The sequence below is a fragment of the Ranitomeya imitator genome, chromosome 3 (genome assembly GCF_032444005.1).
Source record: "Ranitomeya imitator isolate aRanImi1 chromosome 3, aRanImi1.pri, whole genome shotgun sequence".
NCBI classification, from domain to species: domain Eukaryota; kingdom Metazoa; phylum Chordata; class Amphibia; order Anura; family Dendrobatidae; genus Ranitomeya; species Ranitomeya imitator.
In genome coordinates this window covers 515,654,237-515,681,928 of record NC_091284.1, presented here as the reverse complement: position 1 = coordinate 515,681,928, position 27,692 = coordinate 515,654,237, and the positions used below count along the sequence as shown (strand labels likewise).

General features: G+C 41.9%; 1 protein-coding gene across 1 annotated transcript in view; it reads right to left on the bottom strand.

The window, feature by feature from the left end:
* Nucleotides 1-27,692, bottom strand: part of LOC138670423 (zona pellucida-like domain-containing protein 1) — a 99,525-nt gene that overhangs the window by 12,417 nt on the left and 59,416 nt on the right. Inside the window, exons 4-9 of the mRNA XM_069757749.1 lie at nucleotides 26,965-27,149; nucleotides 17,076-17,148; nucleotides 15,974-16,071; nucleotides 6,864-6,944; nucleotides 5,403-5,574; nucleotides 1,995-2,103 (exon numbers count right to left, since the gene is read on the bottom strand). Of these exons, the coding sequence (XP_069613850.1) occupies nucleotides 1,995-2,103; nucleotides 5,403-5,574; nucleotides 6,864-6,944; nucleotides 15,974-16,071; nucleotides 17,076-17,148; nucleotides 26,965-27,149 (718 nt within the window). The remainder of the gene's footprint in view (nucleotides 1-1,994; nucleotides 2,104-5,402; nucleotides 5,575-6,863; nucleotides 6,945-15,973; nucleotides 16,072-17,075; nucleotides 17,149-26,964; nucleotides 27,150-27,692) is intronic.

Sequence of the window (27,692 nt, the reverse complement as noted above, 5' to 3'; positions counted from 1 at the left end):
AGAATATGGTGGATGCACAGGAAAAATCTTGCATGTGATTGTGGGAAGAGTAGATAAAAGATGAGTAGAGAAGGTGATCTTGTGAGGATCAGAGGTTGCGTGCAATATGAGGTGGAAGTGGTGTGAACACAGTATGAGAAGTGGGGAGATTGGTTTGCAGTGCGAATTGGTGAGGGACACATTGTTGGGAGCGAAGGGGACCTGTGAGAAGACAGAATGCCAGTATGGGGAGCAAGGGGGACTTGTGAGGGGGCAGTATGTCAGTATGAAGAGCAAGGGGGGCATGTGAGGAAACATCAGTATGTGGAGCAAAGGAGATCTGTGAGGAGACAGTATGGGAAATGTAGAATATGTGAGGAATCAGTATGAGGAGCAGGGTGGGATTGGGTATATATGTGGGAATATATGTGGAGACAGTATGGATAGTGAGGGGGAAATGTGTGAGGAGACAATATGAAGCGGGAATGGGGAAATATGCAAAGAGAGTTTTAATGGGAATAGTGTGAATGTACATTATGGGAGGGCAAGTGGGAGGAGGCACGGAATATAAGATGGGTAATGTGGGGGCAATATAGAGATTCCTATGTGGTTCCTGCATATTTCGCAGTCTGGTGGCTGGTAACTAGTGTTGAGCATTCCGATACCGCAAGTATCGGGTATCGGCCGATACTTGCGGTATCGGAATTCCGATACCGAGATCCGATACTTTTGTGGTATCGGGTATCGGTATCGGAGCCATAGGGATGTGTAAAATAAAGAATTAAAATAAAAAATATTGATATGCTCTCCTCTCCGGCGGCCCCTGGACATCACGCTGGAAACCGGCCGGCTTCTTTGTTTAAAATGAGCGCGTTTAGGACCTGCGAATGACGTCGCGGCTTCTGATTGGTCGCGTGGCGGTCACATGAGCGGCACGCGACCAATCAGAAGCCGCGACGTCATTCGCAGGTCCTAAACGCGCTCATTTTAAACAAAGAAGCCGGCCGGTTACCAGCGTGATGTCCAGGGGCCGCCGGAGAGGTGAGCATATCAATATTTTTTATTTTAATTCTTTATTTTACACCTCACTATGGATCCCAGGGCCTGAAGGAGAGTTTCCTCTCCTTCAGACCCTGGGAACCATCAGGATACATTCCGATACTTGATGTCCCATTGACTTGTATTGGTATCGGATATCGGTATCGGCGATATCCGATATTTTTCGGGTATCGGCCGATACTATCCGATACCGATACTTTCAAGTATCGGACGGTATCGCTCAACACTACTGGTAACAATAACAACCTGTGCCACCTTACCATTATTAAGGACATATGGGAAGTTGTAGGTTCATGTGATACAATTGTATATGGGCTGACCTGATATTACAATTGATTGCTGGACTATGCTTGGTGATGTATTCGTGTACTGATGGTGGTTCTGGTGATATATTCACGACCGATGGTTCTGGTAATGTGTTTCTGTACTGATGGAGGCTTTGTGGATGGATTCTTCTGCAGTTATTGTTTCTGATCCTCTGCACATGTAGCAATTCATAACTTTTAAGGTTACGTGATACATGGCTATATTAATAAAAAATTTTGCTGTCTGACAAGTTAAGGGTTACTACATTTTTATTAATGTTAAGAGCCTATGTTAGGAGGACAACATCGATTGTCCAAGTTTATGATAAAAGTTAGCAGTCACTCCATGTGACTGCAGACCTTTGAGTCCTTATAGCAAACGCATTTCATGCTGTAAGGATTTTCTGTTTATTTACATATAAGAAAAACAGTGATTTATGTGGAATAAGACATCAGATCGCAGATATCAAAGTATCATTTTATTTAGCTTGTTATGAACTGCGTGCCCATATAATCAGCATAAGAGAGTTCATCCTACTGACAGATTCCCTGTCAGAAATTGTTGTTCTCACTGCCATAGCTTTAATCATTATATAATATGCCTTTTTGGTATTGCTATAGAAGGACTTAATTATTATTTTAGTTACTTACCATTTTCAGTAGTGGTGATAATTCCTGGAGAAGTAATGGTTGCTGGATCAGAAACAGTTCCTGAATTGCTAGACACAGCTCTAACATTCCTTTTCCTTCTTAAGCATGGCTATAAGGTATAAGGTATTATATAAAAGAAGAAAATGTGTAATAAATTCTGTTATATTTGTTGCTGAGCTAAATATTCAGCTATTTCCATCAGTTGCATAAGCAATGAAGTGGTAACATTCATGCATGATCAGCACCACAATGAAATGCGAAGATAGGATGCTCCAGAAACCTTCGGAGCACAAATCTGAGGAAGACATGACTTTGGGAGGGGTGCAATATGTAAATGAAATTTGTATATTCTCATTGTGACTTAATGTACATCCTCCACGTAAAACAGCTGCCACCTACACCGTGTTCCAAATTATTATGCAAATTGGATTTAAGTGTCATAAAAATTTTATTGTTTTGTTCCTCAAATAAACTCATGGATGGTATTGTATCTCAGGGCTCAATGGATCACTGAAATCAATCTTAAACACATGTGATAATTAGTTTTCCAGGTGATTCTAATTAAAGGAAAACTACTTAAAATGATGTTCCAAATTATTAAGCAGGCCACAGTTTTCAAGTAACATGGGAAAGAAAAAGGTTCTCTCTGCTGCCAAAAAGTATCAAATAGTGCAATGCCTTGGTCAAGGGATGAAAACATTAGATATTTCCAGAAAATTTAAGCGTGATCATCATACTGTTAAGAGATTTGTGGCTGAATCTGAGCACAGATGTGTTTGTGCTGATAAAGGCATAATGAGGAAGGTTTCTGCCAGGCAAGTTAATCGGATTAAGAGAGCAGCTGCTAAAAAGCCATTACAAACCAGCAAACAGATATTTGAAGCTGCTGGTGCCTCTGGAGTCCCTCGAAACTCAAGGTGTAGGATCCTTCAAAGGCTTGCTTTGGTTCATAAACCTACTATTCGGCCACCCCTAAAGAGTGTTCACAAGCAGAAACGGTTGCAGTGGGCCCAGACATACATGAAGACTAATTTTCAAACAATCTTGTTTACTGATGCGTGTCGAGCAACCCTGGATGGTCCAGATGGATGGAATAGTGGATGGTTGGTGGATGGCCACCATGTCCCAACAAGGCTGCAACGTCAGCAAAGAGGTGGAGGAGTCATGTTTTTGTCCGGAATCATGGGGAAACAGCCGGTAGGGCCCTTTAAGGTGTGAAAATGACCTCTGCAAAGTATATAGAGTTTCTGACTGACAACTTTCTTCCATGATCTAAAAAGCAGAAATGTGCCTTCAGGAGCAAAATCATCTTCATGCATGACAATCCAGCATCTCATGCTGCAAAGAATACCTCTGAGTCATTGGCTGCTCTGGGCATAAAAGGAGATAAACTCATGGTGTGGCCACCATCTTCCCCTGACCTTAACCCTATAGAGAACTTTTGGAGCATCATCAAGCAAAAGATCTATGAGGGTGGGAGGCAGTTCACATCAAAACAGTGGCTCTGGGAGGCTATTCTGACTTCATGCAAAGAAATACAAGCAGAAACTCTCCAAAAACTCACAAGTTCAATGGATGCAAGAATTGTGAAGGTGATATCAAAGAAGGGTTCCTATTTTAACATGTATTTTGGCCTGTTAGGATGTTTTTGAGTCAAATAGCTTTTTTGTTCAGTAAATCTGACCTCCTAATGCTGCAAATGAGCATTTTCAGTTCTTTAAAACATATCAAATGTTTAGAAATTCTACTGTGCCTAATAATTTGGAACAGTGCATTTTTAGGTTTTATTCATTTTGGAGATTATACTGTTATCATTGGGAGGTTTTTTCATTAAAATTCGATGTATACTCTAATAGGTGATGACTTTTATTAGACTGAATGTCATTTGCATCGACCATTTAGGAAAATCTGAGAAAAATATCATTTGCATAATAATTTGGAACATGGTGTATATGCTGAAAGAATATTAACAGCCTCAGGTGCAATTACTGTTTTGTCTATAAGCCAGTCCGAGAAAGAAGCGAACCCCTTCACCACCTTGGAATTTTCCGTTTTTGCATTTTCGTTCTTTTTCTCCCCTTCTTCCTAGAGCAATAACTTTTTACTTTTCAATCAATATAATCTTATGAGGGCTTGTTTATTGCGAGACACGTTGGACTTTTGAAGGACACCCTTGTTTTTACTATGTACTGTACTGGAAAATGGGAAAAAGAATCTAAGGATGGTGTAATTGCAAAAAAAGTGCAGTTTCACAATTTATTTTCTGGTTCTGTTTTTACCCTGTTCACTAAATTCTAATACTGACCTGCCAATATGGTTTTCCAGGTCATTACAAGTTTGCAGATGCCAAACATGTATAGGTTCATTTTTATTTAAGTAGTAAAAAAATGGAAACGTTTGTAAAAAAAATGGCGCCATTTTCCGAGACCCGGAGCTTCTCCATTTTTTGGGATCGGGGGTTCGGTGAGGGCTTATTTTTTGTGTGACGAGCTGATGTTTTCATTTATACCATTTTGGAGTAGATACGATGTTTTGATCTCCTGTTATTGCATTGTATTGCAATGTTCCGGCTTCCAAAAAAAGTTATTTTTGGGGTTTTGATTTATTTCCCATTTACCAATCACATTAATTATTTTTATATTTTGATAGATCAGGTGCTTCTGAACACATCTATACCAAATGTGTAATTTTGTTTATTTGATTGTTTTATTTTTAATGGGGTAAAAGGGGGATGATTTTTGGACTTTTAAATTTGTATTTTTTTTTTATTTTTTAAACACAATTTTTTATACACTCTTTGCTTTCTTCAATAGGCTCCTTAGGAGACTTGACGCTGTGATCTTCTGATCGCTCGTGTTACACATACAGGTCATGAGCCCTGCTATCCGTGGCAGAAATGATCTTCTGCTATGAACGCCGGCCATGTTCTCCTGGAGACCCCCAGTTTTCATGTAACACCGATCGATACACTGTGATCATGCTACATGGGTGCCGAGAGGCATGGTTTGTGATGCACTTCCAGTGCACTCATGTTAAATAACACTATCAGGGATTGACAGTGGCATTTAACATGTTAACAGCTGCGGGTGGATCACGATTCCACCCACGGCAGTTAGGGGCACATGATAGCTCATCAAATCAGCTGTCATGTGCCTGAAAAGAGCGGGAGGTGACATATAACGTACTTATATGTCATAGGTCATAAACGGGTCAAAAACTGAGCCCCACTAAGAAGGAGGCTATCAAGAGTTGAGTGTGGTTGATTAGAAATGTATAGTTTGCAGTTTGGAGGCACAATGTATTATTACAAATAATAGATCAACTATGCTCTAAGATTTAATCATTTTTGGTGGTTTTATACATTTTAAATGAACACAATAATAAAAAGTTAAACAATGTCATACTCACTGTTTTAAATGTACTACAAGCAGATGTTTCACAGAGACGTGTTATACAGTGCAAGTAGAATGTGGACACCGGCTGCCCATATTGTTCTAGAAAACGGAAAGCGGTGAAATAAAATTGTGCAACTTGACTATCTCCATTAACTTTTATAAAAGTAAATTGGTCCTTGTTGCATCTAAAAAAACAAACAAACAAGTAGTGTTACTTTTACAAGCAAGTTAAAAACAAAAACGCAATAAAATTTAAAATGAAATAACTAATACCAAAATAGGTTCTACGAAGATAGATGAAAGAAGAAAACATTAGCAAAAAGTTGGGCTTACTTACAGTATTTACAGTCTCTAGTTATATTTAAACTATCAGATGTCTGTACATTTTTGCAAGGTTTTCTCTTCAACAATTTAACAATTCAAATTTGCTACACTCACAACTACAAACCTACATTTTCTCCTCTGGCTAGCAAAGTCTGCATGGTACAGGAAACTATATCATTTTTTAGTTCTGAAAATCTGTGTTAAGTAACCTATTGGAGCATTAGTTTGTTGCTATGTAATCCGAGAGCAGCATGATGTAGGTGCAGATAGTGCTCAATCGCTACAATCAGGCTATGAATCACCTAAGGAGATTGACTGACCTGAGAGGGTTATCATATTATATTCTCTTGCCTAGAAAGGCATAGCCCCTATAGGTATGGCCCCTCACTAGCATGCCATAAAGCTTAACCTTCGTTAATTGTTAAAATATATGAAGTTAATAGGGTGCAAATAAAATAATTCACATTTGAGCTGTGTATAAATTGTATGTAAACACTGATTGCAATGAAACTACAGCACATAGCCTAATTAGTGACACATTATCTAGAATCAGGGTCTTTGCTCTTACTTCTTGCTGCTCTCATATTAAAAAGCAAAAACCTGCTGACAGATTCCCTTTAATTCATAGAAAAAGTATATTCAGGGCAGTGTCAGTTCTGTAGTTCCAGAAACTACAGCAGAGCATTGGGTATTTTGGGTTCAAACTATTTTTTGGATATTATTCCAATATTATATTTTAAAATATTACACTGGCAAAAGACAAGAAGATGGGTTTATGCATGCACTATTCTTCTGGTAATGAAAATGTGAACCTACTGTATGCTTGGAGCTAACAGGAACTACGCTACTATAATTAAAAAATTAAAAAATGGTGACTGAGGTTGTAAAGGTTTAGAGGGGGCAAAAGTTACATATTTTTAAATTTGTGCATTAAGCATTAAAAGTGATATCAATTGTCCTGACAATAAGAATTCCGTGTGGAAGGATAAAACATTCCGGACAGCATAAGAAGACTTGTTTATATAGCGGGGAACATATGGAAATGTTCATTGGACAGTTGGAGAAACTCTTTATATGGATTTTGACCTTAAGTAACCTCTACAACATTGGGAAATTGTTAAAAAAGAAGGAAAATACTAAATGTTCTTACCCAACAAACAGGTCATATTTCGTTGAATTAGTTGGATAGGGTGAAACAGATGCATAACATTGGTCCAGCAGAACATTGAACCTGTTAAAAAGAGAATATACGGTATGTAAATGCTTTCTGCAATTTGTGTAATATTAGTTTTTCATCTAATTGTATTTTCTTCTCATATAAAATGAACTATATTAACCCCTCTGTGACCTTGGACGTACTATCCCATCGAGGTGCACTGGGCCTATCTGACCCTTGACGGGATAGTACGTCATGCCCTTTAATGTGATACCGCGACTTAAGACGCGGTGATCGCATTAAAATTCTGACGCCATCTTACCTGGGGGGAGATGGCCTCGGCATCCAGGGCATTGTCGCCGCCCACCCGCCCTCTCGATCGCTGTGATTGGCTGTTCAATTCTGAACAGCCAATCACAGCCATTCTCATTGTTTCAGCCAATCGGAGCGGCTGAAACAATGAGGTCACAGGCTAGGATCGAGTACCGATGTACTCGATCCTAGGTCCGGTGCCTGGCAACGCCAGGCACCGGCAAGAACACCCCGGATTGGCCCGATCGCATCGATCGCGCCATTCGCAGGGCACCGCACGGTATTACCGCGCTGTGCCCTGCCGGAACCTGCGTGGATCGGTGCTCTAATAGGATAGGATAGGACACAGTGCAGGCCCAGCAGGGCCTGCAGGAGCCGATTGGCGCGATCGATGTCATCGTCGATCGCGCCAATCACAGGGCGCAGCGGCGATCACGCTGTGACCGCTCTGTGCCCTGCAGGTGACCTGGCTGTGACCTGCCTAGGATGGCGCGAACAGATCCGATCCTAGGCAGGTCACAGCCAGGTCACCAGGAAAGCTCTGATTGGTGGGATCGATGTTATGGTCGATCCCACCAATGACAGGTCACAACAGCAGCATGACCGCTCTGTGACCTGTCTGTGTCACCTGCCTGACCTGTGTATGACCGCTCTGCAGGGTACTCATTCTAGCTGAGGATTCCTACAGAGCGGTCATACTGCTGGATCTCCTGGCTTGATCTCTCTGCTGGATCTACCTTCTGTGCTGGGTATTGTGGTGCCACAGCAGCCTGTAGCACCACAATCCCTGCTAAAGAAAGAAGACAACTAAACGTAAGTTTTATCCCTGATCCCTGCCCAATCCCCGTTCATCCGTGCCCAATCCCCGTTCATCCACCCCAATCCCCGTTCATCCACCCCAATCCCCGTTCATCCACCCCAATCCCCCCTTCCCCCGCTTTTTACCCCCTCCACCCCCATTTGTGCCGCCTCCGTGCGCACATTTAGTAGCCGCCGAGCGTTGATTGGTGACGCAGTTCACCGATCAACGCTCGCACTCGCTTTTTTTCCCTCGCCCCCGTTGCGCCAACTCCGTACACACATTCCGCAGCCGCCAAAGTTTGATAAGTGACGCAGTTCACTTATCAGAGTTTGTGCCTGCCGTTTTCCTTTTATTTTTTACCCCCCTTTTGCGCCACCTGACTACAACCATACGTTTTGATCACTGATCCCTGCCCAATCCCCACTTCCACGCCCATCTCCCTTCCCCCTCTTTTTACCCCCCTTTGCACCTCCTTCCGTGCGCCCATTTAACAGCCGCCGAACGTTGATTGGTGACGCAGTTCACCGATCAACGCTCGCGCTCGCTTTTTTTCCCTCACCCCATTGCGCCAACTCCGTACACACATCCCGCAGCCGCCAAAGTTTGATAAGTGACGCAGTTCACTTATCAGAGTTTGTGCCTGCCGTTTTCCTTTTTTTTTTTTCACCCCCCTTTTGCGCCACCTGACTACAACCGTACGTTTTGATCACTGATCCCTGCCCAATCCCCACTTCCACCCCCATCTCCCTTCCCCCTCTTTTTACCCCCCTTTGCACCTCCTTCCGTGCGCCCATTTAACAGCCGCCGAGCGTTCATTGGTGACGCAGTTCACCGATCAACTCTCGCGCTCGCTTTTTTCCCCTCAGCCTTTTTGCGCAACCTCCGTACACACATCCCGCAGCCGCCAAACTTTAATCAGAGTTTGTGCCTGCCTTTTTTTTTTTTTTACAGGTTTTTCTTCTCCTTTTAGCATTTTCTTTTCAGATAAGTTTGCACAAATCACTATCCCCCCACACATACGCATACAGTTATCAATAAAGTGCACCCAATCACCATATTTACACAAAAATGTCCCGCTCATCCCGTTCGTCCCAACAGCGCTATTCATTGGAGGATTGGAGGAGGCATATGCTTTCCTTGCCTCCGACACTGATAGCGAGGGAGAGGATCCCACTTTTCTTTACTTTTCTGATTCTTCATCCTCTTCCTCCTCCTCCTCCTCCTCTTCCTCCTCATCTTCCTCCTCGGGTCCTGCGGAACCACCACGCAGACGCCCCAGGACAGAAGATGAGGCAGCCCCCACCACTCCTGAACCAGCGCTCCCCACTGCGGAACCCACATGGACCTCGCCCCCCGAAAATTACGAGCCACTGATTCCTGATTTTGTGGCAGAATCAGGAATCAAGTTTGACACCACGGGCCTCACAGAAACAGACTTTTTCAAAGTCTTTTTCTCTGAGGATTTTATTAACCTCATGGTGGAGCAAACTAATTTGTATGCTCGTCAATTTTTGGAGCAAAACCCCGGTACATCATTTTCCAACTGGTCTCCTGTAGACGCAGTTGAAATGATGCAGTTTTGGGGCCTGGTCCTCCACATGGGGATCGTAAAGAAGCCAGAAATGTGGCAATATTGGAGTGTAGATGTTTTATATAACACTCCAGTATTCCGAATGGCCATGGTTCGGAGACGTTTTGAGGCCATCCATAAATTCCTGCATTATTCTGATAATGCACATGGTCCCGCACGAGATGACCCCAACTTTGACCGTCTGTTCAAAGTTCGGCCGGTCATCGAACACTTCAACAAAAAGTTTTCTGAAGTGTACGTGCCCAAAAGGGACATCTGCGTGGATGAGTCCTTGGTCCATTTTAAGGGGCGGCTCGGATTCCGTCAATACCTGCCCAACAAAAAGGCCAGGTACGGAATCAAACTCTACAAGCTGTGTGAGAGTGCCTCAGGGTACATCCACAGGTTTAGAGTGTATGAAGGGAAGGACAGCAAGATTGAACCCCCTGAGTGTCCTCCTGTCCTGGGAGTGAGTGTGATGATCGTGTGGGATTTGGTGCACCCACTGCTGGATAAAGGTTATCACCTCTATACTGATAACTTTTATACCAGCATCCCACTCTACAAATCCCTCTCTGCGCGAGGTACCGCAGCCTGCGGTACTGTGCGCAAAAATCAGAGAGGTCTCCCAAAGACGCTACTTCGGCAGATGCTCAGAAAAGGTGAGAGCAAGGCCCAATGTGGTGGTGGTGTGCTGGTGGTCAAGTACAAGGACAAGAGGGATGTCCTTCTCTTGACCACCATACATGGTGATGGCAGAGCCCTCAGCACTGTACGGGGTACCTCTACACAGGTCTGCAAACCGGACTGTGTACTGGGCTACAACAAAAGCATGGGGGGGTTGATCTCTCTGATCAACTCCTCCAACCATACAGTGCTTTGAGAAAGGCCAAGGTGTGGTACAAAAAGTTGGCCATCCACATCGTACAAATGGCAATGCTCAACACTTTCCTGCTGTTACGATGTGCACGCCACACCGATACGTCGTACCTTCAGTTCCAGGAGGTAGTGGTTAAGGCCCTGATATTTGGTACTCCGGAAGGAGAGGGCCCCAGTACTTCCGGAACTGAGGGTGCTCGTATCGTACCAGGCCAGCATTTTCCGGGGGTGGTCCCGCCAACCGGCAGAAAAGGTAAGCCGCAAAAAAGGTGCCGAGTGTGTTACAAAAGGGGAATACGCAAGGACACCATTTATCAATGCGACACCTGCCCCGAAAAACCTGGCCTGTGTATGAAGGATTGCTTCAGATTGTACCACACCTCCATGCACTACTAAATTACTTTACAAGAAAGCGTACATTAGTTCCAAAAAGGGGGCACATCTAGATAAGTTCCTTGGGGGGGGTCTAGGTTCCAAAATGATGTCACTTGTGCGTTTTTTTACTGTTTAGGCACATCAGGGGTTCTGCAAACGGAACATGACGACCGCAGACCATTTCTGCATTCCAAAACGTCACAACTTCCCTTTCGAGCCCCAACGTGTGCCTAAACAGTTTTTTCCCACATATGGCGTACCAGCGTAATTAGGACAATTTGGACAACAACTTTTGATGTCCAATTTCTCCTGTTACCTTTGGGAAAATTAAAAATTGGGGACTAAAATATCATTTTTGTGGGAAAAAATAGGATTTTTTATTTTCACGCCTGGGCATTATAAACTTTAGTGAAGCACGTGGGGGTTCAAAATTCTCACCAAACACCTAGATAAGTTCCTTAGGGGGTACAGTTTCCAAAATGGGGTCACTTGTGGGGGGTTTCTACTGTTTAGTCACATCAGGGGCTCTGCAAATGGAACATGATGCCAGCAGAACATTCCATCAAAGTCTGCATTCCAAAACGTCACTACTTCCCTTTCAAGCCCCAACGTGTGCCCAAACAGTAGTTCCTCCCCACATATGGGGTATCAGCGTACTCAGGACAAATTGGACAACAACTTTTGGGGTCCAATTTCTCCTTTTACCCTTGAGAAAATAAAAAATTGGGGACTAAACGATCATGTTTGTGGAAAAAATAGGAATTTTTTTTTCACGCCCGGGCGTTATAAACTTTCGTGAAGCACTTGGGGGATAAAAGTGCTCATGACACATCTAGATAAGTTCCTTAGGGGGTCTAGTTTCCAAAATGGGGTCACTTGTGGGGGGTTTCCACTGTTTAGGCACATCAGGGGCTCGCCAAACGTGACATGGCGTCCGATCTCAATTCCAGCCAAATATAGCTTGAAAAAGTCAAACGGCACTCCTTTCCTTCTGAGCCCTGCCATGCGCCCAAACAGTGGTCCCCCCCACATATGGGGTATCAGCGTACTCAGGACAAATCGGACAACAACTTTTGGGGTCCAATTTCTCCTTTTACCCTTGAGAAAATAAAAAATTGGGGACTAAATGATCATGTTTGTGGAAAAAATAGGAATTTTTTTTTCACGCCCGGGCGTTATAAACTTTCGTGAAGCACTTGGGGGATAAAAGTGCTCATGACACATCTAGATAAGTTCCTTAGGGGGTCTAGTTTCCAAAATGGGGTCACTTGTGGGGGGTTTCCACTGTTTAGGCACATCAGGGGGTCGCCAAACGCGACATGGCGTCCGATCTCAATTCCAGCCAAATTTAGCTTGAAAAAGTCAAACGGCGCTCCTTTCCTTCTGAGCCCTGGCATGCGCCCAAACAGTGGTCCCCCCCCACATATGGGGTATCAGCGTACTCAGGACAAATTGGACAACAACTTTTGGGGTCCAATTTCTCCTTTTACCCTTGAGAAAATAAAAAATTGGGGACTAAACGATCATGTTTGTGGAAAAAATAGGAATTTTTTTTTTCACGCCGGGGCGTTATAAACTTTCGTGAAGCACTTGGGGGATAAAAGTGCTCATGACACATCTAGATAAGTTCCTTAGGGGGTCTAGTTTCCAAAATGGGGTCACTTGTGGGGGGTTTACACTGTTTAGGCACATCAGGGGGTCGCCAAACGCGACATGGCGTCCGATCTCAATTCCAGCCAAATTTAGCTTGAAAAAGTCAAACGGCGCTCCTTTCCTTCTGAGCCCTGCCATGCGCCCAAAAAGTGGTTCCCCCTCACATGTGGGGTATCAGCGTACTCAGGATAAATTGGACAACAACTTTTGAGATCCATTTTCTCTTTTTACCCTTGGGAAATTAAAAAGATTATTGCTGAAAGATCATTTTTGTGACTAAAAAGTAAAATGTTAATTTTTTCCTTCCATGTTGCTTCTGCTGCTGTGAATCACCTGAAGGGTTAATAAAGTTCTTGAATGTGGTTTTGAGCACCTTGAGGGGTGCAGTTTTTAGAATGGTGTCGCTTTTGGGTATTTTCTGCCATATAGACCTCTTAAAATGACTTCAAATGTGAGGTGGTCCCTAAAAAAAATGGTTTTGTAAATTTGGTTGTAAAAATGAGAAATTGCTGGTCAAATTTTAACCCTTATAACTTCCTTGAAAAAAAAAAGTTTGTTTCAAAAATTGTGCTGATGTAAAGTAGACATGTGGGAAATGTTATTTATTAACTATATTGTGTCACATAACTCTCTGGTTTAACAGAATAAAAATTCAAAGTTGGAAAATTGTGAAATTTTCAAAATTTTCGCCAAATTTCCGTTTTTTTCACAAATAAACGCAAGTTATAGCGAAGAAATTTTAGCACTATCATGAAGTACAATATGTTACAAGAGAACAATCTCAGAATCACTAAGATCTGTTGAAGCGTTTCGGAGTTATAACCTCATAAAGGGACAGTGGTCAGAATTGTAAAAATTGGCCTGGTCATTGACGTGCAAACCACCCTTGGGGGTAAAGGGGTTAAACATAAGCACAGGCTATGTGAACCTGCCCCGGTGCCACTCCCATGGCTGAAACCTGAATGCGGTCAGGATGAATAAAATGTATTTTTTCCCGGCAGCGGGGCTCTAAGTGCGGTTTGTGGGAAAATTCAGAACGTTATTAATCTGCAGATTAACCCCATATATGCAGTTTAATATGCAGTTTCTCTTTAAAGATGAAAGAATAATGACATGACCCTCTTACTCACATGATCTAAGCCCTAGTGAGAACTTGTGAGCCCTTCCTAAATGGGAGATTTAAGATGAAGAAAGACAGTGCACCTCTCTGAACACTGCCTAGGAGGCTATAGTTGGTGCCGCCCAAAAAGTTGAGCGTCTACAGATTAGGCTATGTGCACACGTTGCGGATTAGGCTTAGGAAATTCTGGTGCGGATTCTGCCTCACCTGGCATAAAACGCACTGGCGGATTTGTCGCGTTTTTTGTGCGGTTGTGCAGCATTTTTGTGCGTTTTTGCTGCGGTTTTCTTGCGGATTTGCTGCGTTTTTTACCCCTGCGGTTTTCTATGATGGAATGGGTACAAAAACGCTGCAGATTCACAAAAAAGAAGTGACATGCAACTTCTTTTAAACCGCAGCGTTTCCGCAGTGGATTTTCCGCAAAGTGTGCACAGCATTTTTTTTTTCTCATTGATTTACATTGTAAATCAGTTGCGGATCTGCAGCGTTTCTGCACCTCAAAAAACGCTGCGGATCCGCAGAGAATCCGCAACGTTTGCACATACCCTTAAGAAACTGATTAACTTCAGGGAGGAAAGGCTTATGACTGTTATTGAAAAGAAGGGTGGCTGTGTTGGTCACTGATATTTTTTAAAATGTATGTTTGCACATTTAGAATTGTTTGGTCACTATTCTCATTTTTAGAGATGAAAATAAGTAATTGAGGTTGGAAAATGTACAGTTTTTAGTTGCATAAGTCCGCACACTAATATTTCTCAAACAAAATGTACAGATAGATAATCTCCTATAAAAGACAAAATATACTTTTTACTTTCTTAAATATTCAGATTTCATGTGTATTGACCTTTTAGATTGATCTTAGCGATGTTAAGATTGTGCTGCAGTTTTAGACTCATTCATGCAGTAGTATTCTGGTCAGTATTTTGTATCAGTATCTGTAAGTCGAGACCAAAACTGTGCTTAAATTACAGAAAAGATGCAATTTATAGCTGAGACAGAGGATTTACAGGACCTTGATATTCAGTACACTTTTGGTAACCTGACCGATGGCAATGTGAAGTTCCTCAACCCTTATTCAACAGCCAACAGGGTGCCTTTTGTGATTACAAATCCCCAGTTATTAAAGACATTGGAGCTCAATGTGTGTCCTGGCACCACATGGAGTCTAATGACTAGGGCTTTTGTGACATCACGATGTTAAAATGGCTTCATAATCACAAAAATGAGCCAAAGATGCAATCTTGTAAGTGATGGCCAAGCAGATTTACTCTGCCATATTTTAACTACCTGACCAGGGCTCTGTGAATCTTTTTGCTCAATGCAGATCTCTCTATAATAGTTTTCGCTTTGAGGGGTTCACTTATATTTTGGCTCACAAATACTGATGTAAAATGCAGACCAACTACAATACTGCATTGTGAATTAAAGTCTATAATGAAAGATGAAATAGTCTACATTCAAACTGTTTTATTTTTTTAGACATTTTTAGATCAGTGATGGTTTTGGTACAAAGGTGTTGGAACACAATGTCACTAATATATAACTATTAGGCTGCCGTCACACTAGCAGTATTTGGTCAGTATTTTCCATCAGTTTTTGTAAGCCAAAACCAGGAGTGGGTGATAAATACAGAAGTGGTGCATATGTTTCTATTATACTTTTACTTTATTTGTTCCACTCCTGGTTTTGGCTTACAAATACTGATGTAAAATACTGACCAAATACTGCTGGTGTGACGGCAGCCTTACAGGTTGGTAGAGTTGATTGACAGGTTTTTCCCAGAGTGACAGACCTGTCAATCACCAACAACAATGCTGAGAAGAACCAGCCATGGTCAGGCTGGACTATTCTTGTCTACAGCTATGATCATCAGCTAGATCTTCCAACTATATTTTCTCAAAAATGTCGGAGTGCATCAGAGAAATATATCTGGCTGCAATCATGCAAGAAGAGTCTGAGGTTTGGGCAGCTTGAATCAGCTGACATGTTCCCTGGAAAGAGAATAAAGTTGTCTGAGGCCAACATAAATGAAAGCTGCCATTGTGGACAGAATTTTATTTGTGTGCTTGTTACTGTGTCTCCACTTAACCAAATGATAGCATATCATTAATATATCAATCAATATAATATCAATATCATATTAATTATATGTATATACAGTATAGTATATACAGTACATACAGTATATGTATATACAGTATATAAGTATGACAAATATGACAAATATGATGAAAACACTTCTTTTTAATCATTTGCACTTTCGTTTTGTTTTTTTTATTGACAGTGAAAAATAATTTAATAAAATATATTCTTTTGAACCAACTTATAGTAATACGTGTTCATCAATAATAACATAACAGGATTCACAATTTTATGCAAAGTGTTTTCCTTACTTTTCTGTTAAGTTGGTTGCCTTTACTGCTACATAGACCGTAGTGTTTATTTTGATTCCAGTCGAAGGAATAACAAGAGGTCTACTATACGATTCATCCTGAAAATACATACATGAATGAAAATGAAATCTATTCTACGACAATATACGTTTAAGTCCAGTGTTGATGCATTAAAGTGTCAAAGTGTTTCGCTTCATTTCTTTCCAATGGCTTTCAGTTGATAATATAGCTTATAAGTAGCAACATGTCAACTGACTCATTGGTAACCAGAATTTTTTATTTACCAGGACGTGTAATTAAAAAAAAATGTTTAAACATTCTTATTCTGTACAAGCAAGAAAAAAAAAAGCAAGAATCACAATGATAAAATAAAAATGTCAACATGATTTATCTTCAGCTGGGTATAATAATGCTTAATATATAAATTAATAAAATGGTGAAAAATGGCAAAACATGTAAGCCTATGAGCATACTATCAAACATATGTTCGTTATTCGCGTTAATAATTGAATGAACTGAAATAAAATTATAATAATATAGTAAAGGGAATCTGTCAGCAGAATCAACCCTAATCCGTCTACATGAGTATGCAGGTCATAGAAAGTTGAATAAAATGCCACCTTGATACCTGCGATCCAATGTCTTATTCCACAGAAAGCCTTTTTTTAAAAAAAAAAATGTCAATGAGCTGTTAAGATCTATGGACTGGAAACGTATCTCCCTTCTTTTAAATGAAAGGGACATTACCAATGTGATATGTAACGACTGAGAGTCTCCCCTTCTGGTCTACCGGTCTCACTCTGGAAATGCCTCCCGTTTTTAAAAAATAAAATTTGGAGGAAGACTCATCAGGGAAATCTGTGTCCGCCAAAAGATCTTATCAACTCAATTACATATTAAGAAAAGCGTGGATGTCTCAGAAATAAGAAATTGAACTGTAGGTCAAGGTAACATTTTATTCATCTTTCTAAGGCATAGATGCACATATAGACGGCTTATGAGAATTGATCCAACTGACAGATTCCCCGTAATGCTGAACATATAAATTAAGTGAATTCTACTACAGAAAATAATACACCAGCTTTAGGTGAGAGATACTTACTACATATAGTTGCATAGAGAGTGTGCTAATGAAGCTTCCATTATTGGTAATGACAGCTATATTATTCCCAGCCCTATAAAGAGAAACATATCTCATTGCTACTTAGAAAACTATTAAATATTATATAAAGAGCATTTTAGCTGAGATAAATTGTACAATAAGACAATCCCTTTTCATGTCTTTTAACAGATCTCATGGACATCACCGAGATGTGTCCCCTCCTCTTGATGACCTAATCGGAGCCAATTACAGCTGATTGATATGGATTGGCTGTGAACTGTAATGTTCCATCTATAGTGAAATGGTCGGCATGCAATATTAAATGTACACTCTCTGCTTACTGAATTTACTGCATTACTAATCACAGTTGGGTGCATAAAATTAAGTGCAGAGCTACAGTTTCCATACACAAACATTGGCAGCAAAAAATGTGGATTGAGCTGAGGAACTGAGCAACTTTAAACATGGCACTGTCATAGGGTGCCACTTTTTCTTCTTGTCAGCTGGTATTATTTCTGATCTGCTAGATCTGCCTTCGGTAATTGTATTATTATTATTATTATTTATATAGCACCATTGATTCCATGGTGCTGTACATGAGAAGGGGTTACATACAAGTTACAAATATCACATACAGTAAACAAACTAACAATGACGGACTGATACAGAGGGGCGAGGACCCTGCCCTTGCGGGCTTACATTCTACAGGTATGCACTAATATAATAAAGTGGAAATGTCCAGCAGTGACAACAGTTCAGCCAAGAAACAGTAAAACATGTAAACTCACCAATTACTAAAACTTGTAGAGAAAAAAAATCACCTATTTTCTATTGCATCACTTATTACAAAGTTCAACAAAGGAAGTAATATAAGAAATAGACCACAAATCCACTGGACTCTTCAACAACCTGCAAACCTAGATTAAGCAGAAGCCTATAGAATCTAACCTACCAGAATACATATTGCTTATTTTAAAGTATGGTTATGGACGGATAATAGTTTGTGTTACTTTCTTCAGGGAAAAAGTTCTTTATTTCTAGCAATGGGTAATGTTAATGTTACAACATGTAAAGACAATTAGATAGTCACATGGTTCCAACCAAGAAGCATACAGATGTCTACAGTTTGACAATAACTTCGAGATGACAGTTTCTAGTTCCAGCATAACTGATGTACTGTCAAGAAAGTAAGGTTTATAGATGAATTAATAAATCTACTGTGCAGAACTTTAAGTGCTTAGCACAGAGCCCTAACATCATCCAACCCCTTTGGCATGAATTTGAATTGCTAACATCAGTGCCGGTCTTAACATCAGCATCCAGCAAGAAGATGGAAATGCCAGGGTTTGCTGGAAGAAAAAGAAAGTGGACACTCCAGCATTGTGAGAAGGCTCATGAGGTGCCCTTAGATATTTAACTCTTATTCAAACTTTACTTGTACCTTGGCTCTGCCATGTCCCAAATTCAGGATGATAACTATGAGAAGCAGAACACTGAGCGGCAGGCTACAGGCCTTTGAGTGTTTTTTTTTTCTCTGCCTAAGTATTCTTCACAATTGCCATGTGATTATAAATATCAATATTTCTCTAAATGACAGCACAATATAAGGAGTAAAAATTAAAAATGAAAAAGAATGTGTAAAGGTAAAAAAATCATAACTAACCATAAAATACAGTAGCTAAATTTTCCAGCAGTAAAAGGGTAAAGTTAATAAATTTAACTTTGTGACATGCAGCTTGTCTTATTCTTAGGGGTTTAAATCTTTGTTAAAATTTGAAGGAAAATATATTTATTTTCAGTGATGAGCAAATGCATTCTGCACTATTCATTACTCACGCGAATAGTATGCTATTCATTGCTCGGTGAGTAATTAACTATTTACCTCGGTATATTCAAGTGACCTGCCCAGCATGTTTGGTGCTTTATTTGTAGCCAAAGAACATGCTGTGCTTGCTTGCCAATTATAATAATGCCATTAACATTTTTGTTGTGGCATTACTGTGATTGGCTGGCCCTACTAGCAGAATTGCGCTGACTGTTTGCTCCACTCAGCCTAATACCCAAACAACAACCAGCGGGATGGAGATCATTAAGGAGCTTGCACCAGTCTCAAACACACAGCACTCACACACCTAGTCAGGTTTATACTAGCGCATGGCCGCTTTTAAAGCTGTAGCCTTCCGAGACCTTCCTGGTGGTCCAATTAGAGCTGCTACAGGACCTGAGCATGTGACCTCTGACCTCCAATGAGAGGTCGTCCCATGGGCATGCTCCGTAGACGAAAAGCAGGACTTAGTCCCTGGAATGTCTGCTCGCTGCTGATCAATGCTGGTTACAAAGGCTGAATATGGGATGGCAGCTGTAACCAGATGCAAAGCATCAGCTTGAGCCAGACACTGGGACCAACGTCTCTGTTGAGCAGACTCCACTGCGGCCGGAGAGGAATAGGAGACCGCAGATGACATGGTTCAAAATTCTCCCTGTGCAGCGGCAGGAAGTTGACACCAAGCACCTGCTCACATACGCAAACATGACAATTTAACAGCAATTTTCCAGAGTTTGCTGTTGGCGTGTGTCATAAAGGTGATATAAAAAATTACTCTACTATTGTTTAAATACATAGCATATACTTATCTAACAGTTGTGCTACTGGCTCAAAGCCTGCTAAGATTTGCAAACATGACTATTTGCCACAAATTTTCCTGAGTCTGCTGTTGACGTGTGTCATAAAGATGATATAAAAAAATTACTCTGCTATTGCTTAAATAAATAGCATATATTTATTTAACAGTTGTGTGACTGGCGCAAAGCCTGCTGAGATATGCAAATGTCACTATTTAAAAGGAATTTTCCTGAGTCTGCTGTTGGCATATGTCAGAAAGGTGATATAAAAACAATTACTCTGCCATTGGTTAGCTAAATAGCATATATTTATCCAGCAGTTGTGTAACTGGTGCAAATACTGCTTAGATATGCAAATGTGACTATTTACCAGTAAGTCTGCTGTTGGCATGAGTCATAAAGGCAAAATAAAAAATATGTTTACTCTGCTATTGGTTAAATAAATAGAGCACATTTATTAAGCAATTATGCGACTGGCACAAAGCCTGCTGAGATACGCAAACTTCCATATTTACTAGTAATTTTCCTGAGTCTACTGTTGGCATGTGTCATAAAGGCGACATAAAAAACAATTATGCTGCTATTGGTTACATAAATAGTGTATATTTTTCGAGCAGTTGTGCGATTGGTGCAAAGTCTGCTGAGATATGCAAACATCAATATTTACCAGTAATTTTCCTGAGTCCGCTGTTGGGGAGTGTCATAAAGGCGATATAAAAAAATTACTCAGCCATTAGTTAAATAAATAGCGTATATTTATCTAGCAGTTGTGCGTCTGGCCTAATGCCTGCTGAGATACGCAAACGTCACTATTTACCAGTAATTTTCCTGAGTCTGATGTTGGCATGTGACAAAAAGGCAAAAAAAAAATTGAACTACACTGCATTAGGCCTACAAAATGGGTATCGGGTGGAGAGAGATGGTGTGTTACACTCCAAGGTGTTCCCCAGGTTTCCTTGCCATTGCTTCGGTCTTCAGACTCTCGTTTAGTAGTTGTAGAAAACTACACTGCATTAGGCCTACAAAATGGGTATCGGGTGGAGAGAGATGGTGTGTTACACTCCAAGGTGTTCCCCAGGTTTCCTTGCCATTGCTTCGGTCTTCCGACTCTCGTTTAGTAGTTGTAGAAAACTACACTGCATTAGGCCTGCAAAATGGGTATCGGGTGGAGAGAGATGGTGTGTTACACTCCAAGGTGTTCCCCAGGTTGCCTTTCCAGAGCTTCGATCTTAATGCTCTCGTTTAGTAGTTGTTGGAAACTACACTGCATTAGGCCTCCAAATTGGCTATGGGGTGGAGAGAGATGGTGTGTTACACTCCAAGGTGTTCTCCAGGTTTCCTCGCCATTGCTTCGATCTTCCGACTCTCGTTTAGTAGTTGTAGAAAACTACACTGCATTAGGCCTACAAAATGGGTATCGGGTGGAGAAAGATGGTGTGTTACACTCCAAGGTGTTCCCCAGGTTTCCTTGCCATTGCTTCGGTCTTCCGACTCTCGTTTAGTAGTTGTAGAAAACTACACTGCATTAGGCCTACAAAATGGGTATGGGGTGGAGAGAGATGGTGTGTTCCACTCCAAGGTGTTCTCCAGGTTGCCTTTCCTGAGCTTCTATCTTCAGGCTCTCGTTAAATTGTGGTTAAATGGAACAACTGCATTTGGCGTACTAGTTGGTTTGGGGCCTACGAACAGTGTCTTCCGCTCCTTGCTGTTCTCCTGGTTTCCTGTCCTGAAATTCCGTTTTCAGGCGCTCGTTAAGTAGTTGTTAATGTTAGACTGCATTTGGCCTACTAGTTGGGTTGGGGCCTACTATCGGTGTCTGCCACTCCTTGCTGTTCTCCTCCACTGAACCTGAACAAAGCTGTGCCCCCTGTTTACTACGGTTGCCAATTTTGAACTGCATTTCGACTACTTACTGATTTGGGCCTACTCTCTGTGTCAGCCTCTCATTCCAGTTGTCCTCCACTGCAATGCCCCCTGGTTATTCCTGTGTTACCAATTTTGAACTGCATTTAGCCAACTTTATTCTTTGGGCCTATATCTGTGTTTCCTCCTCATCCTGCCCATTGCCCAGCCAGTGATAGATGAGTCTGCTGGTACATTGACCCATAACGCAACATTCCCCGTGCACGCTACACAACAACATTGTGACCCTGCTGAAAGTCAGGTTGCTCTTCCCGCATACCATACCACCTTACACGGGGACAAAGAGGAAGGTGCAGATGAAAGTGCAGGTTCCTTCATCAGGTGGGGGGGAATACTCGTTGGCGACGTCACTGGCACAGGGCCTCTCATAGTACGCAAAAGTGTTGCTGCCGGTGGGAGGCGCCCCCGCCGTGCAAACACACCGCTGTACTTTGAGGGGCCCTGTGCCAGTGCAAATGCCAACGAGTGGGCCCCCCCTGCTTGCTCAGGTTCACAGCACTTGCAAAGTTGAAATACTTACCTCTCCCTGCTCCACTGCCGTGACGTGGTCCAGATTTCCTGGGCCCACTAATTACTTGAACCAGCTCTACCCACCACAACTTTAGCCAAATGACCCCCAATTTCAAATGCCTTCCAATTATTATAAGGTAAATTACGCTTGACAAGCTTCATTAAGAAGAATGGATGGTTTTGACATTAAAATGGGCACTCTAGGTGTTTTCCTGGCCCCCACTCACTGCCGACTATGCTGCCCCATTGACTTGCATTGGGTTTCGTGTTTCGGTCGATCCCGACTTTACGTCATAATCGGCCGATTTCACTCGACCCGACTTTTGAGATAGTCGGGTTTCGCGAAACCCGGCTCGACTCTAAAAACGTCAAGGTCGCTCAACTCTACCTACCACATAATTCTAACTGCATTGAGCCTAATTTTTTAATTTTAGGCCTACTAAGTCTGTCTGTGGTCCCTCCTTCCAATTGTCCTCCGCTGACCACACCAATACTGCCCGTGTACCCATGTAACCTTTTTTAAACCTGCAGCCAGCCAACTTTGTGGTGTAAGGCCTACTAGCAGTGTCTGTCTGTGCCACTCAATGCAGCTGTCCTCCTCTAAAAAAAAAAATGCAATTGTCTGGTTTTCAGCTTGTCGTAATTTTAAAACTGCATTGGGGCCACAAGTTTCGTTGGGGTCTACAAACTGAGTCTTCCGCTCCAAGGTGTTTTCCATGTTGCCTATCCCTAGCTTCTATCTTCAAGCTCTCGTTAAGTAGTTGTTGAAACAACACTGCATTAGGCCTACAAGTTGGGTCTGGGTTGTAGAGACGGTGTCTGCCGCTCCAAGGTGTTCTCCAGGTTGCCTATCCCTAGCTTCTATCTTCAAGCTCTCGTTAAGTAGTTGTTGAAACACCACTGCATTAGGCCTACAAGTTGGGTCTGGGTTCTACAAACGGTGTCTTCCGCTCCAAAGTGTTCTCCAGGTTGCCTCTCCCTAGCTTCTATCTTGAAGCTCTTGTTAAGTAATTGTTGAAACAACACTGCATTAGGCCTACAAGTTGGTTCTGGGTTCTAGAGACGGTGTCTGCCACTCCAAGGTGTTCTCCAGATTGCCTCTCCCTAGCTTCTATCTTCAAGCTCTCGTTAAGTAGTTGTTGAAACACCACTGCATTAGGCCTACAAGTTGGGTCTGAGTTCTACAAACGGTGTCTTCCGCTCCAAGGTGTTCTCCAGGTTGCCTTTCCCTAGCTTCTATCTTCAGGCTCTTGTTAAATTGTTTTTAATGTAACACTGCATTTGGCCTACTTGTTTTGTTGGCCCTACTAACGGTGTCAGCCGCTCCTTGATGTTCTCCTCCACTGAACAAACCAGTGCCGCCTGTTTACTTCTGTTACCAATTTTAAACTGCATTTAGCCTACTTACTGATTTGGGCCTACTCACTGTGTCAGCCTCTCATTACAGTTGTACTCCACTGAACAAAGCAATGCCCCCTGGTTAGTCCTGTTACCAATTTTGAACTGCATTTAGCCCACTTTATTATTTGGGCCTATATCTGTGTTTCCTCCTCATCCTGCCCATTGCCCAGCCAGTGATAGATGAGTCTGCTGGTACATTGACCCAGAACGCTACATTCCCCGTGCACGCTACACAGCCAGAATCTGACCCTGCTGAAAGTCAGGTTCCCCTTCCCGCATACCATACCACCTTACACGGGGACAAAGAGGAAGGTGCAGATGAAAGTGCAGGTTCCTTCATCAGGTGGGGGGGAATACTCGTTGGCGATGTCACTGGCACAGGGCCCCTCAAAGTATGCAAAAGTGTCGCTGCCGGTGGGAGGCGCCCCCGCCGTGCAAACACACCGCCGTACTTTGAGGGGCCCTGTGTCAGTGTCAATGCCAACGAGTGGGCCCCCCTGCTTGCTCAGGATCACAGCACTTGCAAAGTTGAAATACCTACCTCTCCCTGCTCCACTGCCGTGACGTGGTCCACATTTCCTGGGCCCACTAAATACTTGAACCAGCCCTACCCCCCCACAACTTTAGCCAAATGACCCCCAATTTCCAATGCCTAACTACTATTATAAGGTAAATTAAGATTGGCAAGCTTCAGTAACAAGAATGGATGTTTTTGCCATTAAAATGAGCACTGTAGGTGTTTTCCTGGCCCCCACTCACTGCCGACTATGCTTCTCCATTAACTTGCATTGGGTTTCGGTCGATCCCCGACTTTTCGAGAAAATCGGACGATTTCACTCGACTTTTGAGATAGTCGGGTTTCGCAAAACCCGACTCGACCCCCAAAAAAGAAAAGTCGCTCAACCCTAAGCATATATATTCATTAGCACTTAAAATTGTCCGGTGCTGGACAATGACCATTCCTGGCTTTTCCAGGCTCCTAAATGAGACATGTGTCTCTTTACTAAACTGTTGCTTCCCCTTGATTTTCTTAGTTTTGTGAAAAGAAAATGGTAGTGGTGTATTGGCCAGTTTCTGTACATTTTAAGCAGGTCTAGAAGACTGGGTTAATAGACTCCACAGACCTATTCAGGCCGTAGCCTTACACATTTTGGAACATGGTAATTTCCACGCTAAGGCCTTTGCCTGAGCTCTGTAGCACTGCCCATCACCTGAGTAATACACTCCACAGACCTCGTCACTCTCTGGGTGTAGGAACATATCCTGTAATTACTTCATTGTGGGTTAAAACCATGCAACAGATACACTCTGCCTAGTTGGGTAGTTTCCAGAAGAAGCGTGCAGGCTTGTAGATTGGTTAAGGGCACTCCTGTCTCTTTCCCTTGAGGAGGCTGCTTCCAAGTAACATGAGGCTTGTACATGTTCCTATCCTGGGTTTCAAGCCTAACAGACTGACCACAACTCAGGCCCTCACTTGCATACATTGTATTCAGAATTTAAGTCAAATGGTTTTGGTGTCTGGTAAAATTCAATATACTGATCATACAGCTTTCCCAACTCCTGTATTATATTCACCTTACAGCGGCTTCACCAGTTACGACAGTGGCTCGATTGGGATCCGTTGTCGAAAATTAACTGTGGAGCTTACAAAACTCAAGTTTCACAGCACCTGATGACCCTCTGAAAATGTGAAGCAAGGACTGCATAATGACATGGCGGTGGACATGGTGGTGGTGGTGGTGGGAGAATCAGAAAAAATTCAAATTGGCATGTTTTAACTGGTGTTGGAAAGTTCTGGGGAATATGTATTCCACCATCTAGCTAACAATTTTGAATGAGGGAGAGACCTCCCAAATGTAGGAGTTGGAGCCCTCCCAGCTGTATGATACAGGGCCACCTGAGGGCCCTTCCCAAATTGCATTTTTGCGGCACCTGCTGGCCCTCTGAAAATCTGAAGCAAGGGACGCATAATGACATGGAGGTGGACATGGTGGTGGACGAAGCCCAAAATTCAAATTGGCATGTTTTAGCTGGCATTGTAAAGTGCTGGGGAATACGTATTCCACTATCTAGCTATCAATATGGAATGAGGAAGGGACCTCTAAAATGTAGGAGTAAGGTTCCCTCAAATTTATGATACAGGACCAGCTGAGGACCCTTCCCAAGCTGTGGTTTCACGGCACCTGCTGACCCTCTGAAAATGTGAAGCAATGGCTGCATAATGACACGGCGGCGGACGTGGTGGTCGTGGCCAGTGAAGCCTAACATTCAAATGGACACATTTTAGCTGGCACTGTAAAGTGCTGGGGAATATATATTCCACTATCTAGCTAACAATTTGGAATGAGGAAGGGACCTCCCAAATGTAGGAGTGAGAGCCCTCACAAATGTAAAAGGAAAAACTAAAGCCAAAACACTACTTGTGAACATATGCTTTTTTTTCTCTTGCCCCCAGGAATGTTTCTTGGGTCCAGCAAAAAAATATTTGGCTTTCTCATTGACTTGCATTGGATTCGTTATTCGGTACGAATACACGAATATTAGAAATTATTCGTACCGATTCTCTCAAATCCGAATATTTAATTATTTGATCATCATTATTAACTTTGTGTTTATTGACAACCACACAATCAAAAAATGTAAAAAAAAAATGTGATTCTATCATGCAAGCTCAGACTGGCCCAATGAAGAACAGTGGAATGCCTAGTGGTCCCCTGTGCAGGAGTGGGCCACCATTCTCTCATTTGAGAAGTAGTTAGCACAATACGCTTGATTCACTGTGTACAGACAAAGGCAGAATCACAGCAATCATTTAACAAACTACCCAGTTTTCTATTACAAAGAAGCACAGATACGTTTGTGAATGAGGGTAGTATAGTAATTGCATGCAGATCAACAGTGGGCCCCCAAGTTCAATATCACTGTTGGGCCTGTGGCATCAAGTCCAACACTCTATAGGTGCAACTGGATGTTCATTGTTTTCAAATGGGGGGATGTCAGTTTGTTCTTTTTGTGTATGTGTGTGTTTTACTCTCCTTCTTCCAAGAGCTATAACTTTTATATTTTCCCCATCAATATAGCCATAGAAAGGAATGTTTTTTGGACTTTGTTTTTACTCATTCATTATATGGTAAAAATGACCTGGCAATATGATTCCTTAGGTCAGCATAAATATTACAATACCAAACTTGTATGGTTTCTTTATCATATTACTTGCTAATAAAAAATATACATAACTTTGAAAAACAAAGTACAGTTGTGTCCATTTGTGCAAAGGAGAAAGAATACCTAGGCAGACTTGCAATGTATTGTAATGTTTCAAAAAAATCTCTATTGATGTTGTATAAACTAAATATATTAAACTCAATTATTTATAATTAGTGGTGTAAATGAAGTTTAACAATTCTTGTTGCTGCTCTCCTTTTCAACTTACACATCCAGCCGTGTGTTGTTCATAATGTATTCCAGTGGATAACTGCAGGAATATAAATACTTCAGTTCTGGGCTCCGGGTGATGACTCCCACAGTTGGATCTTTTGACTTTATTATTCCACTAATATTAACCGTTTGGATGTTAGAAAAGGTACTGAAAATGCCTTCACCATTTGCATCAGTTATCTAGGACAATGAAAAAAATGTAATTACTTATGCATAGCTAATGAATAATTTCACATATTCTACTGGATAATGAGCCAATTAATTTCTAAAACACTATATATATATTTTAAGAGTAGGCTAATCTTAACATTGAGAGATAGAATATCAAAAATAAAATCCAGAACATCACATTATATAAATTATATAAATTTATTTGCATTTTGCAGTGAAAAATAAGTATTTCATCCCCTACCAACCATTAAGAGTTCTTGCTCCTACAGACCAGTTAGACGCTCCTTAACAACGCATTACCTGACTGTCTGTCCCTAGCTCTCCCTGGTTCCTAAATGTCTCTGTAAATTAAATTGCATTGATTTTCTATGGTATGCTGTGCTTACCCCATCACTCTGTGTCCACAATATATTTCACTGCTCGTGTTTGCAGGCATATCTGAGTAGTCCTTGTAACCCCTCCACCCACTTTTATGACCTTTGCTTAACTGTGAACATGTGTTCTGGCCCCACTCACTCACATTCTCTCACAGCTGAGCAGTGTTAATCCTAG